The sequence below is a fragment of the Fundulus heteroclitus genome, unplaced genomic scaffold (genome assembly GCF_011125445.2).
Source record: "Fundulus heteroclitus isolate FHET01 unplaced genomic scaffold, MU-UCD_Fhet_4.1 scaffold_55, whole genome shotgun sequence".
Lineage (NCBI taxonomy): Eukaryota > Metazoa > Chordata > Actinopteri > Cyprinodontiformes > Fundulidae > Fundulus > Fundulus heteroclitus.
Window position 1 is genome coordinate 1,818,490 of NW_023396978.1, and position 13,224 is coordinate 1,831,713.

Consider the following 13,224-nt stretch of genomic DNA (forward strand, 5'->3'; position numbering starts at 1 on the left):
CTGTGCATGCATGAAATCATTTCTCCAACTCAAAGAGCTTTTTGGATCTCAGCAGGGCAGTACAGGTTAGCGGCACAACCATTTACCTGCATCGTTGACGGTGATTGAAGCAGCTCCCGTGGCTGCGTCTGAAGTCTGCCAAACAAAGTCTAAGATAGAAAAGGAAGAAAAAGTGGCTATGTTTAAACACATCTATTGTTTGTCTTTGCAGCACAGCAACTCTATTCCACATGTTTTTTTTTAAATGCTTTTGAAAAACAGAATGCTAGCATTGTAGTTTCTACCATTTGCTTTGTGTACATTTGGCTGATAACACGTCGAGAAGAGCTTAGCACAATACTTAAAAAGCAGAAATTAGTTACGATAATTGGCCACAACAATAGAGCAAACTTGTTGGTGTGTTCCAAATGTTACAAAAGGATGAATCCTAATTGCGAAAAAAAATGTTGATCTGAGTAGGACCCTTTTGTAGTGCACCATGAAAATGGTAACCAGTTTTCCAATGCGTTGGGAGAAAAAAAGCCCAAAATATATTACCTGTGTGTACATCATTGTCCTTGAAATTCTGGATATAATTCTCTCCAAAGAAGTCTTTACCAACCTAGAGGAGATTGAGAGCAAAACGATTTCAACAAAGAGAGTGTCAAGTAGGGTCAGACTTGGTTAGCGGCAACTTTTGAAAAGTGAAACACTCAATTCTCTGTTGGGATGGATTTTCGTGTGCCCTGCCAGCATACTGGCATGGTGCCGCTGCCGAAAATGTGCAAACAACGAACAAACAAAAGCCAAAACACGCACACACTCGCAAACACACGACCAGCTGCGCCAAGCCTTGAAGACACGATAACCCCGCCTTAACGCCTCTTCATTCCCACCTCGCTATCGTTTTTATTCCCTCCTTCCCCTCTTTTCTTTAGCCGCTTTGGGATGTCCACATCTGTAGCTACTTTGGGTTGTGAAAGGGGTCCCCACCTTGCCCTGAGGCTTCCAATTCGAACCCACGCTTTCTAAAAAAACGTGCTTGAATGCGAGCATTTCTAGCTGCCTGTGATTGTGGGTTGGGATGGTATTGGCTGCTTGGCCTTTTTCTCTTTGAAGAGCGGCCTTTTGTCTTGGATGTTTTTTTGACAAGCCTGGTTGTCTATTTTTGGGTTCTCCCCATGCCCGGAGAGCTCCTCCCGCACTAGTTTGTTATCGATTGGGCCTCTTTGTTCTGACAGAGGTGGGGCTTTGGCGCTTTAGCGCTCAGGTTGAAAGGCCGTGCTGAGCTTGCTGATTGGAGACTTGAGGTTGTACGGTTTGGGAATAGGCTTGTTTGAAGGCACACAAGTGTGGGTGGGCAAATACATGCGCTATGGTATTGATGATGAAAAAAAATGAGCCATGGACAGTTGATGTTGTGAAGTGGGAATGAGGCTAAAAGGTTTGTTGGAGTTGTTAGGTTGGTGGACCATGGTAACGGATGGTTGGGTATTGGTAGTGAGTGAGACGAGAAAAAGGAGAAAAATCAAAGTTGGACAGGTAAAAATACTTATTTTCAAATTGAACTTCTTTGAAGTTTTTCAAAGAAGTTCAAATTTCAACTCAGACTCATCCCATTTACCAACACCATGATTTGGCTGAAAACTTTATGTCCTTTTCATACCTTGCAGATCATGGCAGTTTTAACCCCTAGTCTAGCTGCCTGAATGCACTGGTTTGCTCCTTTTCCTCCAAAGCCAATGAAGAACTTGTGACCATGGATGGTTTCTCCTGCTTTTGGTAGCCTTGGTGCCTGGCTGAGGGAAACAAAACATTGTGCTATTCAGTTATTGACAAAAATGTGTGAAAAGGGACAGTAAGAAGTTTTATGTGGAGTCTGCAGATTGACTGAAGGGCTTGTAAGGTAAGATTCAACACAATTCAATAATTCTTAAAATGAACGAATAGGAGATAACACAATCACAGAAAGAAAAATATAGGTCAGAGTGTGGATTAGGAAATTGCTTCATTACTCAAAGAACAACTATTTTACTTAGATCTGAATAATCGAATGCAACCATCTCCAAATTTGCAAATGATGCAACAAGCAGATCTCATAGAAGTCTCAACTTGTTACTGGCCATGAGCGCAATGCCTGACTCATTGGTTGGTAAAATCCAACCCTACCCTTGAGCATGATATGCCACAGGAAGGTATGGGAGGAGTTGTCTCCCCCCTGAATGCACCAATCTCAGACTTGGAATAGGTGGTGAGTAACATGGGGGTGAGAAAACAGAGAACCTTATTGCTAGATGTCAAGTCTGTGTGGTATGGCCCCGGACACTGCTGGCCTGGGGCCACAGAGATTGTGGGTAGCAAATTGGTGTTACAAACTTGTTTTTCAAAATGTTGTTAGCTTTCTTAATACATGTGTATGAGCATGTTTGTGACAGGTGTGCTGTTACTGTAAATTTACTCAATCACAGGATTTCCAGTAACTGGGCAACTTTTTTTTTTTGTTGTTGTTTTTTTTTACCCTGGTGTTTTTGTATCAGTGTGTGAAAACACAGTAAGGACGGGAAAACAGATTTTAAGATAACAGGATGTTGGGCCATTGAGGCTGAAATGCATGTAAAATGAAAATAATAAAGGTTGTACACATAAAAAACACATTTCTGCTTGACCTTTAAACACACATATTACCTTTGAAGAACTTGCGTGGTTCAACCAACTTCTACGTTTATTTTCATATCAGTATGCTTTGTAGTTGCCAGAACATACTTTTGGTAACAGCCATTTGCATAGGCCTACACGTTGTTCAAAGGCTATAACAAAGAAATAACAAAACACACAAAAAACAACACAAGCAAAGTTCATGGGACCTGGAGAATTATATTGCAATATATAACTAAAATGCACTCCTTATGTCTATAAAATTGAATAAGCTGTAGAGATGGTGCATTTAAGACAGAAAAAAAGCCTTGATGTCTGGATGAAGGAAAATGACTACTGTTAGCAATCAGATAGCTTAGCTATTGGACTGGCAACAAAGTGAAGCATCAAAACGCCTAAAAGATAATGGTGAATTGTAAAGTTATTCTACTATTGTCTTATACAACAATGTATTACTTACACATTTGGTTTGCTAAGGCAGAAAAAGTCAGCTAGTCAGAAAAAGGCTAAGTTTCTTAGGCTAAGCTAAGCTAGCCAAAGAAACAAAACAAGCTAATAAGCTAAAGAAAGAAGGTAAAAGTTAAGCAAGGCTAAACTCAGCTATGTGAAGCAACAAAAAGCTAACTAAATTTGGCTAAGCTTTGCTAAGATAAGCAAAAATAAGATAAACAAAGCTAAATTATACTAAACCAATAAAAGCTAACCAAAAATAGGCTAAATTACCCTGAGCTAATTAAAGAAAAGCTAAGCTAAATCCTTGTTGCTAGAATAAAGTTGTTGTACATTATTATATAACAATATATATATATATATATATATATATATTTGTGTGTGTGTATGTGTACGTACATGCTTACCTCCCTATCTCTCTCAGCACTTCTTTCTGTCAAGTTACTAATATATAAATGACACTACAGACAGCGATATTTGAATTTTCAGACTTCTGAAATATGAATCATATGTTAATAGTATGTAAAATAACTGACATTATAATTTTTAAATAATGAATAAACCTTTGGCTTGTAGCCACCTGAAGCCATGCAACTGACAGGTAAGACAAACAGATTTCCAAATTCTTGACTCAAGCCACCCACGCCTCATAAAACGCTAAGAGACACTTGGCTATTGTTGTCTGTGGTGAGTGCACCGGGCAAACAGGGCAGTTATGTGCTAAAGTGCAACCTCATGCGTTTTCTCCCACGGAAGCAAGAGGCCAAAGCAGGTGTTCTGTGACGTGGAGTGTTTGCTTTGAGGCTGGCTCTCATTTCCCTGTCCTCCATCCTTGCCTTAGCTGCTGGCAAGCAACATGGGGAAGTAAACGAGGACAAAAACAAACTCAAAATATGTTTTCCACAGTTCGAACTGGAGCTCTGCCTTTCCATTTCCGAGGCACTAATGTGGACCAGAAGCTTGAAAAATAAGGCCCTGAGAGATTTCAAGGTTTTACCTGAGCTGGAGTTTTCTAGAACAGGATGCATACTATATGATTGCATAATAAGTAATTTAATTCAAGCACAATGACCTTTAGCTCATATTATGACTCACAGACGTGATTTTTCTGAGTCCAGGAGCCACATAGAAAAGGCTGCTTTGAACCATGTTGTATAATCACCCCTGTCCATAAAAGAATCCTGTTGCTGAGGTTCCAGGAAATCAGAACAAGGTGAAGAAGGGGACGAGTTCAAGACACCTTTCATGGACAACTGGTGAACTGCTTTGCTAACAATAGGCACATACGTGGGAGTTTAATTCTCACACCATTTATCTGAGCCACGTGCAATCTGCCATTATGCAGTTAGCGACCAGAGGCAGCCTATAGCACCATATAACAAGCCACTTATCAGGATACTCTTTGTCTGGAACAGCCATGGATGTGTTACTGATTTCATTTATTTAATTCATACAATTATAGATTCCAGGCAGATCTCTTACACATCTTACTGAGGTGATCCTCCTCTCTGGTTCTTTACTGACCATAAAACACAAAAATGTAAGGCATTTACAAAAATCTTCTTCAAACTCATTAATACACTGTATATTAAGTAGACAATAACTGTTCAGAAATCATTAATTAGAAGTCACTGCACAATAAGTTAAGAGTGAGAGAAGAGGTAAAAGTAACCTAAGCCTTGCCAAAAAAAAAAAAAAACAATTTCCTATCACTGTACAAAAAGCATCTTATTGCTGCCTTATGAATTAAGTTCTAATAAATAGTTTTAAAATCTCTCATTAATTATGAATAAGTACTTTTAGATTAGATTAGATTCAACTTTATTGTCATTACACAGGTTCAGGTACAAGGCAACAAAATGCAGTTTAGGTCAAACCAGAAGTGCAATAGCAGCAAGTGCAGGATATACAATGGTTTTTCAAGGGATAATCTTGATAATCTTCAAAATTGCAAAGTGGTACCAAAACATAGCTATTTATTTAAGTAAATCAATAAAAATAACTGTTAATAACCTTAAAAAGAATAGAAGTATTTTGTAATTTGACTAGTTATAAAAGTTATAAATGTGCCTGCACAAATGTGTATATAAGGTATAATTAATCAAGTAGAAATATCTTTCCGTTAAAACACCATCATTTTGGTTTTAATGGATTTCCCGATTCACAGCTAATTGTTGTAGTCTTTAGATATCTTGTCTGATTAAGACTATTTAAAAAAAAAAAGGTTTCTGGGGTAGGGAAGCTTTAAAATGGAAAATACCTTTCTGAAACATGGAAGGAAAACATGTTTTAATTAAAATGATTTAGCTGAGATTTATGAGAACAATAATGCAACTTTTCCAGGGAAGGTGAACCAGAGATATAAATCATCCCATTCTTCTTATTATTTTGTATTTTTTTTTTGCCGGTATTTATTTTTTGTCGGTTATCTGCTAGAAGGGTAACAAATACCTCAATCCGTCCAATCAAGTCTACTTATAAAAGTAATCCTCAATTCATAATTACCTTTTTGAGATGCTCAATTCTTTGAGCAATACATAAACTGGATTATATGAGCAAACGCACTATTAAAATAAAATATATGAGGCGATTACTTTTCCTTTGTAAGTGAGGATTTCTGTACATTAGTAATAACAGAGCTATTATTTTACAAGAGCAGTGGTTTTATGCACCCAATTTCAAGGAAAAGTTTATTGCAAACGATCAGAGAGCTTTGGCAGCAGGGGGCGCTGTTATTTCTTTGACGAAGGGTTAAAGGCCCGGGTAGATCTGCACTTCATTTCAGCGTAGAAGTTACTCCTTGCTGCTCTACTGCTGAAGAAGTCACAGCTGGAAAAAAAAGGCAGAGTGCGAAACAGCTGATCATCTTATAGGCGGAAAGAGAAAACTAAGAACTTGGGTCGTCTCTGACAGAAGGAAACCCAAAAACGGTGACTGGATTTCTAACTTCAAAGCCAGATGCATCACTTTGAAGCACTGAAATTGTATTCCACCATCCAAATTCTGACCTCCATCCAAAAAATCCCCTCCGCCTTTCCCGCCCAGAACCAGGCCATTTTCCGTAAGCTTATTAAGGCTCTAATTGACAACTCCTGCCCTTCAAAGCAGAAAGTTGCGGGTTGAGTTTCTAATGAGAGCCAAAATAAAAGCTCCCCCCACTCAGCAGGAGAGGGCATGTGTTCTTCATGAGTAAGAAACGTGACATAAAACACCTTTAAAGAATAAATCAAAACTCTTCCACATTCAGCTGGCTGTAGCTCTGACATTTAGGTGTCATTGCTCACAAAGAGGCAGAGAATTTGTTTTCAGCTAACACACTGTGGTGCTGGCGATGACTAACCAGTTGTGGGAATGGATCCGACTTGGCTCAACAGATCTCACCACATATAAGGATGATGCAACGCTGACATTTTCAATAGCAGCAGTTATACAAGACTATCGGCACCCTTTAAATCTTTGAAAACCTGATTTACAGTAAACGTCTGCATCACCTTGGATCAAGAGATTTGCTGCAGGCTGCAGTTTATCAAACAGTTTTTTTTCAAACTTTGGATACAGCTTGCTTGAAAGCTCATGAAACAAACAAGGCCTCTCATTTTATCTGTAACATTTTTAGGAAAAACACTGAAAAACAGCAGAGCAGTCTAACTTTAGACCACTTCCTTTATTCCTGCGACAGAGTCCACTTTATGCTGTGATGGAAATCCCCTTTCAGTATGTATGGCTCATTTTCCACAGCAATGCATGCTGAAATATAATCCCTGTACGGGAAAAAAAAGAGTGTTGTGGTGGTTGCTAATAAGAAGTAGAGATCTGTAGTTCTATTTTTGTTCCCGATGTTGGTAGTGATGTCAAATTTTCAGCTTTGCATTACTCTCTAAAAGGAAACAGCACTTTTACAATCCAGAACTAATGCTACTAGGTGACTTCAACCAGCTACATATGCACCGTTATTTGTCTGAAAATATTCTCTCCAGCTGACTTCGACAACATCTACAGAGCCATTTTCCTAGGGGATGTACCACAGGATATAGCATTTGCTTCCCAGTAACATTCCAGTTTAAATATTCAACTGCATGTTGTGACAATTAAATAAAAGAATGCCTAAAGATCCACTTAAAGAGATTACAAGAATGTCCGACAGCTCAGAAGGAAAATATGAATCAAACACTACAGACTTATGAACAGTGGCCTTTTTTTTTTTAATAGGCACTTTTAAACGGCATTTCAGAAATCCTACATAGTGTCCAAACTTTGAAGTCATAAGGTAGGTTAAAATGTGTATTTCAACACTGAATGAAAATACGTTTCTACAAAAAGATCATGTTGTACCGAAGAAGGTTTGACACCAATGACTCCGATTTCAAGTCTATTAAGAAAAGCAGGCATAATGGAGTTTTATTAAGTTTTGCTCCATTCTGATTTAGTTAGCAGTCGTCTGAATGTGTCCTTGCTGCACTGCTGAGCATACTCACCGTCAATAACAAGGAAGAACCTAGTTTTTTTGTATTTCACCTAGGTTTAAAGTCTGTTCAGTGGTGCAATAAAGAGGGCAGAGAAGTCCATCTATAGTTTAGTTCAAAATTATTCATACCCCTGGCAGATCTAGGTTTAAGGTAAACAATTCAATTCACTAACATGTTTCTTTTGGCAGGAATTAATTAATGTTCTGGAGTTGGTCAATATGACGGAGAACCTGCACAGCAAGCTAAAGATTAGGGTGATGGTAAAGAGGCCTTCCTACCTCAGAGACTTGGAGCTCATCACCAAAGACAAAATACCAGCGCAAACAGGAAAAAAAGGATTTTCCCATCTATTATTGGGAAGGTTAAAAATAATAATAATAAAATGCAAATAAAAACAGATTGTTTTTCCCCCATAACTGATTCTATTATTGGGAAGGTTAAAATAATAATAATAAAATGCAAATAAAAACAGATTGTTTTTCCCCCACAACTGATTCTACTTTTAAGACGTTTAGTTATCTTTTCAGAGATGCCAGTCTCATTTCCAATCAGAGAGAAACGTCTTGGTTAAATGAAAATAATTTCTAGCGTATATTTACCAGGGTTAGGGAAGTCACATCATTTTTTTCACCCTAGTAGAACAACAAGTTGTGGATTGCTCAAGTTTTGATATGTTGTAATCAACCTAAAAAAGTAAATATGCATAAACAAAATGTTTTTTTTACTTATCTAATATGAATTGTTATGACTCCCAATGAGTGTGGCTGTCGATTTTGTGAAAAACAGGTTTTTCTTAGTATACAATCTTCATCTGAAGATATCATGTGAGGATTTTGCACATGTTGAGTGGTGTAAAAGAATCTGAAACAGCATCATACATTTTATTGCATATTTATCACCAAAACTCCAAGCGGCTGAGTCAGATGTTGCAGGATCAAGGTGAAAATGCTGAGAACTCTTGTTCTACATTTTTTAAATGAATTGCCTTACATGTCAAAGAGAACCTGGCCCAATGTTCTGTTTCCTGTTGGGTCGAGCTGAGGAAGCTTTGGAGTTTTCTGTGATTTTTTTTTCACTATAAAGCTTTTCAACATGATATCAGCCGACGGAGAGCAAGCGTGTAAGTTAACTCACCTCACCAAGTCAGTCATGCAGGAGCCGACCACAACGACATCAAAAGCCACGTCGCTCATGATCTATGGACCAGACGAAACAGTATCTCAGTTATCGTCGAAAGATCTGATTACATGTTCATTAAACAGGAGATTATCGATTGTTTGGGCGGCCTATTCGGAAACGAGACCATTCAGATAAGGCGCAGTGCAGACTTTTCAGGCTAAATATGTAAACTAGTCTCCCTCTGAGGCCTCCAAACAAAACTCACTCCATTTACATCCCACATTAGCATGAGCTTGACTGAAACAAGGGAGAAGGTAAAAATAGAGCGTTTATCACAGGGCTGAGTTGGACATATTCCAGGGTACCGGGGGGGTGGGAATGGGGGGGGGGGGTGCATTTTGACGCTATGCCCCGTGAATGCACCACAGCCCAAGCAAACTCTGTAATTAATTCAATCCCCTGCTTGTATTGGAGCTAATGCCGGCGTGTTAATCTCCTTAAATCTCTTCCTATAGGCTGTGGGAGACTTGGAAAGCTTGGCCGCTGGCTGTAGATGGCTCAATTCTGTCTCCCACATCTCACAGCGTATTGTCTTCTCTATGCGGGAAGTTAACTTAGAAGCCCCCCACCCCCCTACCAACCTTTATTATAAGAGTGCATGACATTATGAGGAGAGTTCTGGTTTCTGACCTTTTGAAGAGCGGTGACACCTTGTACGACTCTCCCTTGCTTACTGAAACTGAGTATTTTGTTTTGATATAGTGCAAGACAGAAACCTCACTGTATAATGAGAAACTCCCAGGATGTCTAAAGGAATCCCAACAGTAAAGTGTGCGTGATAACCAGCTGAACATGTCCTGCATTTTTTTTTGTTTTTCTTTTGATGGATACTTTCAGATTGCGTCTGAATCACTCCCGTGAAGGCGGACTTTCCCAGCCATGAATCAGTCACAATAAACCCATGCACAAATATAAATGATAATGCTTTGTGCGCCAGCCTCTGTGTTTGCTTTTTAATATTATATGCAAAGTTTGATTTGCTTTTGCCTGTACATGTCCAGCCCTTCCTGCACACTTGTTCAATCTGATATAAAACCAATCAAAAACAGAGACTAAATATCTATCCAGGCTGCTGGTTGACAGTTCAGACAATCATTCATCCAAAACCAAACAAGTATTTAGGATGCAGATATGCTATTGTGTAAAACCCAGACAGCAAAGAATGTTTAACCCACAACAGCTCCGCTCCACATCTGGCCACGAATGAAACCTTTGTTGAACCTTTGGGCCACACCTGGTCTGTATACCATGTGCTCTGGTCTACGCTACGCTAGTCAGGTCTGGCTGCAGGCGTCTGACTCATGTCGGGCTTGCACGGCAAAAGTCAGGCCCCGGTTTGCAACCGTTGCTTCAGATTCTAGTGTACACAACACAGGCTTTGAGTCTGAACACATTTATTTAGTGCTTCATCTTAAGGATACATTTAAATTATCTTCATGTACCACATTTATGTCCACCATGGTTTTGTTTTATCAACCACTTTTGCCAGAAGGACAGCTTCTTGAGTTGTAGCGTACAGAGAGAGGATCTTTGACCATTTCTCTGCACAATCTCTCTGGGTCATCCAGAGTCCTGGACTCTATGCTTTTCTTTTTAGCTCACCCAACAGGTTTTGTATGATGCAATGCACTCTAACAAGGTTTCCAGAGCGCCCATGATCACATACCTTCCACCATGTCTAAAGGGGGGCAAGAAGTGCTCGTCTGTCCTTTATTAGCGGCCAGACCCACCTGGAGTTTGATATCAAAAAGCAAAATTTTTGTCTCATTTGACCAATGCGCATAGTTTCATTGGCATGTCTAAAGGGGGGCAAGAAGTGCTCGTCTGTCCTTTATTAGCGGCCAGACCCACCTGGAGTTTGATATCAAAAAGCTAAATTTTAGTCTAATTTGACCAATGCGCATAGTTTAATTGGCATGTAGATTATGTCTAAAGGTTGTTATGGCGACTTGGTGACCATAAAATGATTCTCTTTGGTGATGTTCTTCAACAGAGAGTTTAGAAGTTTGTTTTTGTTTATCTCAATACCTCTCTTACCACCCCGTTCATTGCGTGTAAAGGAAAACCAACCTTGGATTCTTGTCCATCCTAGTCTGCCACTTTTAATTCTTGCTCCTATTGTAGATATAGGCACATTTAAGCGAGCAGTTATTTTCTAATTAATGAAGATCAACTCACATTCACCCTACTCATGAAAAATTATATTTTGCCTTTTCCATTTTAAAGAAAGGATGATAATAATAATAATAATAATAATAATAATAATAATAATAATAATAATAATAATAATAATAATAATAATAATCCTTATTGTCATTGCAACATACATTCCAACAAAATTTGTTCTATGCATTTAACCCATGCCCGTGGGGAGCAGTGGGCTGCCACTGTGCGGCACCCGGGGAGCAATGTGGGGTGAAGGGTCTTGCTCAGGGACCCAGAGTGGCAGTCTGTGGAAGTTAAACTCAGAAACTCTGGGACCAAAGAGCAATGCTCTAGCCACTAGGCCACCACTCCCCCAAACCTAAGCCTCCCCAGTCAGGATTTGATCCCTCGGTCTCTTAGGCGGGGACCCTCATACCACTAGACTAAACCGTAAGTATAAGAGAAATGGGAATTTTCTCTTATACTGGAATAATAATTAATGAACAGTCCTAAGAGACTCTGAAAAATGTAAATTAGCGAAGAATACATCTTTTAAAAAAAAAACTTCAGTTTAGGACTGCACAATATTTTCAAAAATCCTGAAAAGATGCAGACACTTTTAAATTTTGCAATGAGGGCTGCACAATAAATGAAGGTTAACAATATACAATAATGATGGTCAACATCTGGACGGAAGGATTAGAGATAAACAAACATACGTTAAGTTGTTAGTGTCTTTCTTGTTTTGGGTTTACTACAAATATAGACCCCCATATACGAGTTATCTATTCAGGTACGTGTAACTTCTTTTTTTTCTTGGGGGGGGGGGGGGGTTTGCAGCTCTAGTGGCTTGCTTTTTCTGAAAGTAGGCTGACAGGAAGGGGGGTAGAAGAGGGGGAGAGACATTCGGCAAAGGACCGCGGGTCGGAGTTGAACCCGGGTCGACCGCGTCGAGGACTAAGGCCTCTGTATATGGGTCGCGCTACCCGCTGCGCCACATGCACGCCCGTATAACTTCTTTTTATCTAGGCAATACACTTTAATGACTTTACCAGGACATCTTAATGCCCTCTCAGAACAATTTTGCGGATTTATACGACAAGCAACATCAACTATATTACCGGCATAGCCTACATTGCATGAAAGCAATTAATTAACATAATTAGCTAACATGTATTGCTGCCCAAGCAGTCCCTTGCAGAACTGATTTTGCAGTATTGGTAAATATGCAATATATCATGCTGTCCTAACTGGAATGACAACAGTAGTTGCAATAAATCCTCCTTTTCTCACTCCTCTCTGTCTGTATCGAAAGGAAACTCTATTTAACATTACTGACATGCAAATTTCTGAAAATTGGACTATAACACCCAACAAATATTGTATTCCCAACAGTCATTGGTGATGTTAATATTGCACACATTTATATTGAGGATAATCTATGTGATATAATGTGCAGCCATCACCATTAACAATCCCTATAAAATTAAAACTGAAGTGTCTGTCTTAATCTTAATCTTAACGACAGGTATTTCCTAATAGTGGATTCCATCAAATTGACTAAAATTCACTTAGGGTGAAGGTTGTGTTTACATTATCCTATTTGCTATAAAATTGCTGGAATTACTTTCAGCAAGGTTCTCACACATCGTTGCCAGGACTCATACATCATGTTGTTATACTCTGTACAAAGTCAAGTTAACACTGAATTACAACAGAGACTTGCTTAGACAAATGGCTTTAATTTTTTTTCTTATTTATTTATTTATTTATTTTTATTTTATTTATTTATTTTTGGGGCGGGGGGAGTTATGTCATCTGTCCTGCAAAAAATAAATAAATTAACAATTGAGGCAGGACATAACTAATTTTGGAGACCATTTTCTCCTAGTTACTCATTCCATTTGCAGCCCTCCATGAGATTTTCCATACCCAGTGTCCCATACCATCTAACTTTATGTAGGAACGCATCCCCCATCCATCATTATAAATGACAGACTACACCTTTGAAATAAGCTGAAAAACATTTGGCGTTGCTGCAGCACTCATTCCACACATTACAAGCTGATTCCTCTTATACCCTATACCTACAAGGAAAATGAAGCCTTGCAATTTCCAACTATGCACATTTCTAACATGCCAGGCTTAAGATGCCCAAATAATATCGTGTTTTGCATGAACAACTTTTACTACGACAGTGATAACAAACATCCGAATCAAAAGTAAGCAATGATCCAAGGCTCTTCTTGCACAAAGCAAATCGAACATCCGATCTGACCATAAACCCCGTTTTGCAGTGAAGGTAACAGAGGTAACCTCACTTGACAGCGTATAAATGTGACTAAATGTA

General features: G+C 38.9%; 1 protein-coding gene across 3 annotated transcripts in view; it reads right to left on the reverse strand.

The window, feature by feature from the left end:
• Window positions 1–13,224, reverse strand: part of rbks (ribokinase) — a 45,903-nt gene that overhangs the window by 32,422 nt on the left and 257 nt on the right. Inside the window, exons 2-5 of one of the 3 annotated variants that reach the window (XM_036132836.1) lie at window positions 8,685–8,746; window positions 1,646–1,778; window positions 538–601; window positions 87–149 (exon numbers count right to left, since the gene is read on the reverse strand). In XM_036132836.1, coding sequence (XP_035988729.1) covers window positions 87–149; window positions 538–601; window positions 1,646–1,778; window positions 8,685–8,743 — 319 coding nt within the window. In that variant the 5' untranslated portion in view covers window positions 8,744–8,746. Of the gene's footprint in view, window positions 1–86; window positions 150–537; window positions 602–1,645; window positions 1,779–2,664; window positions 2,780–8,684; window positions 8,747–13,224 lie in introns of those variants that run through there. The other 2 variants (XM_036132837.1, XM_036132838.1) reach the window with 2 other exon arrangements.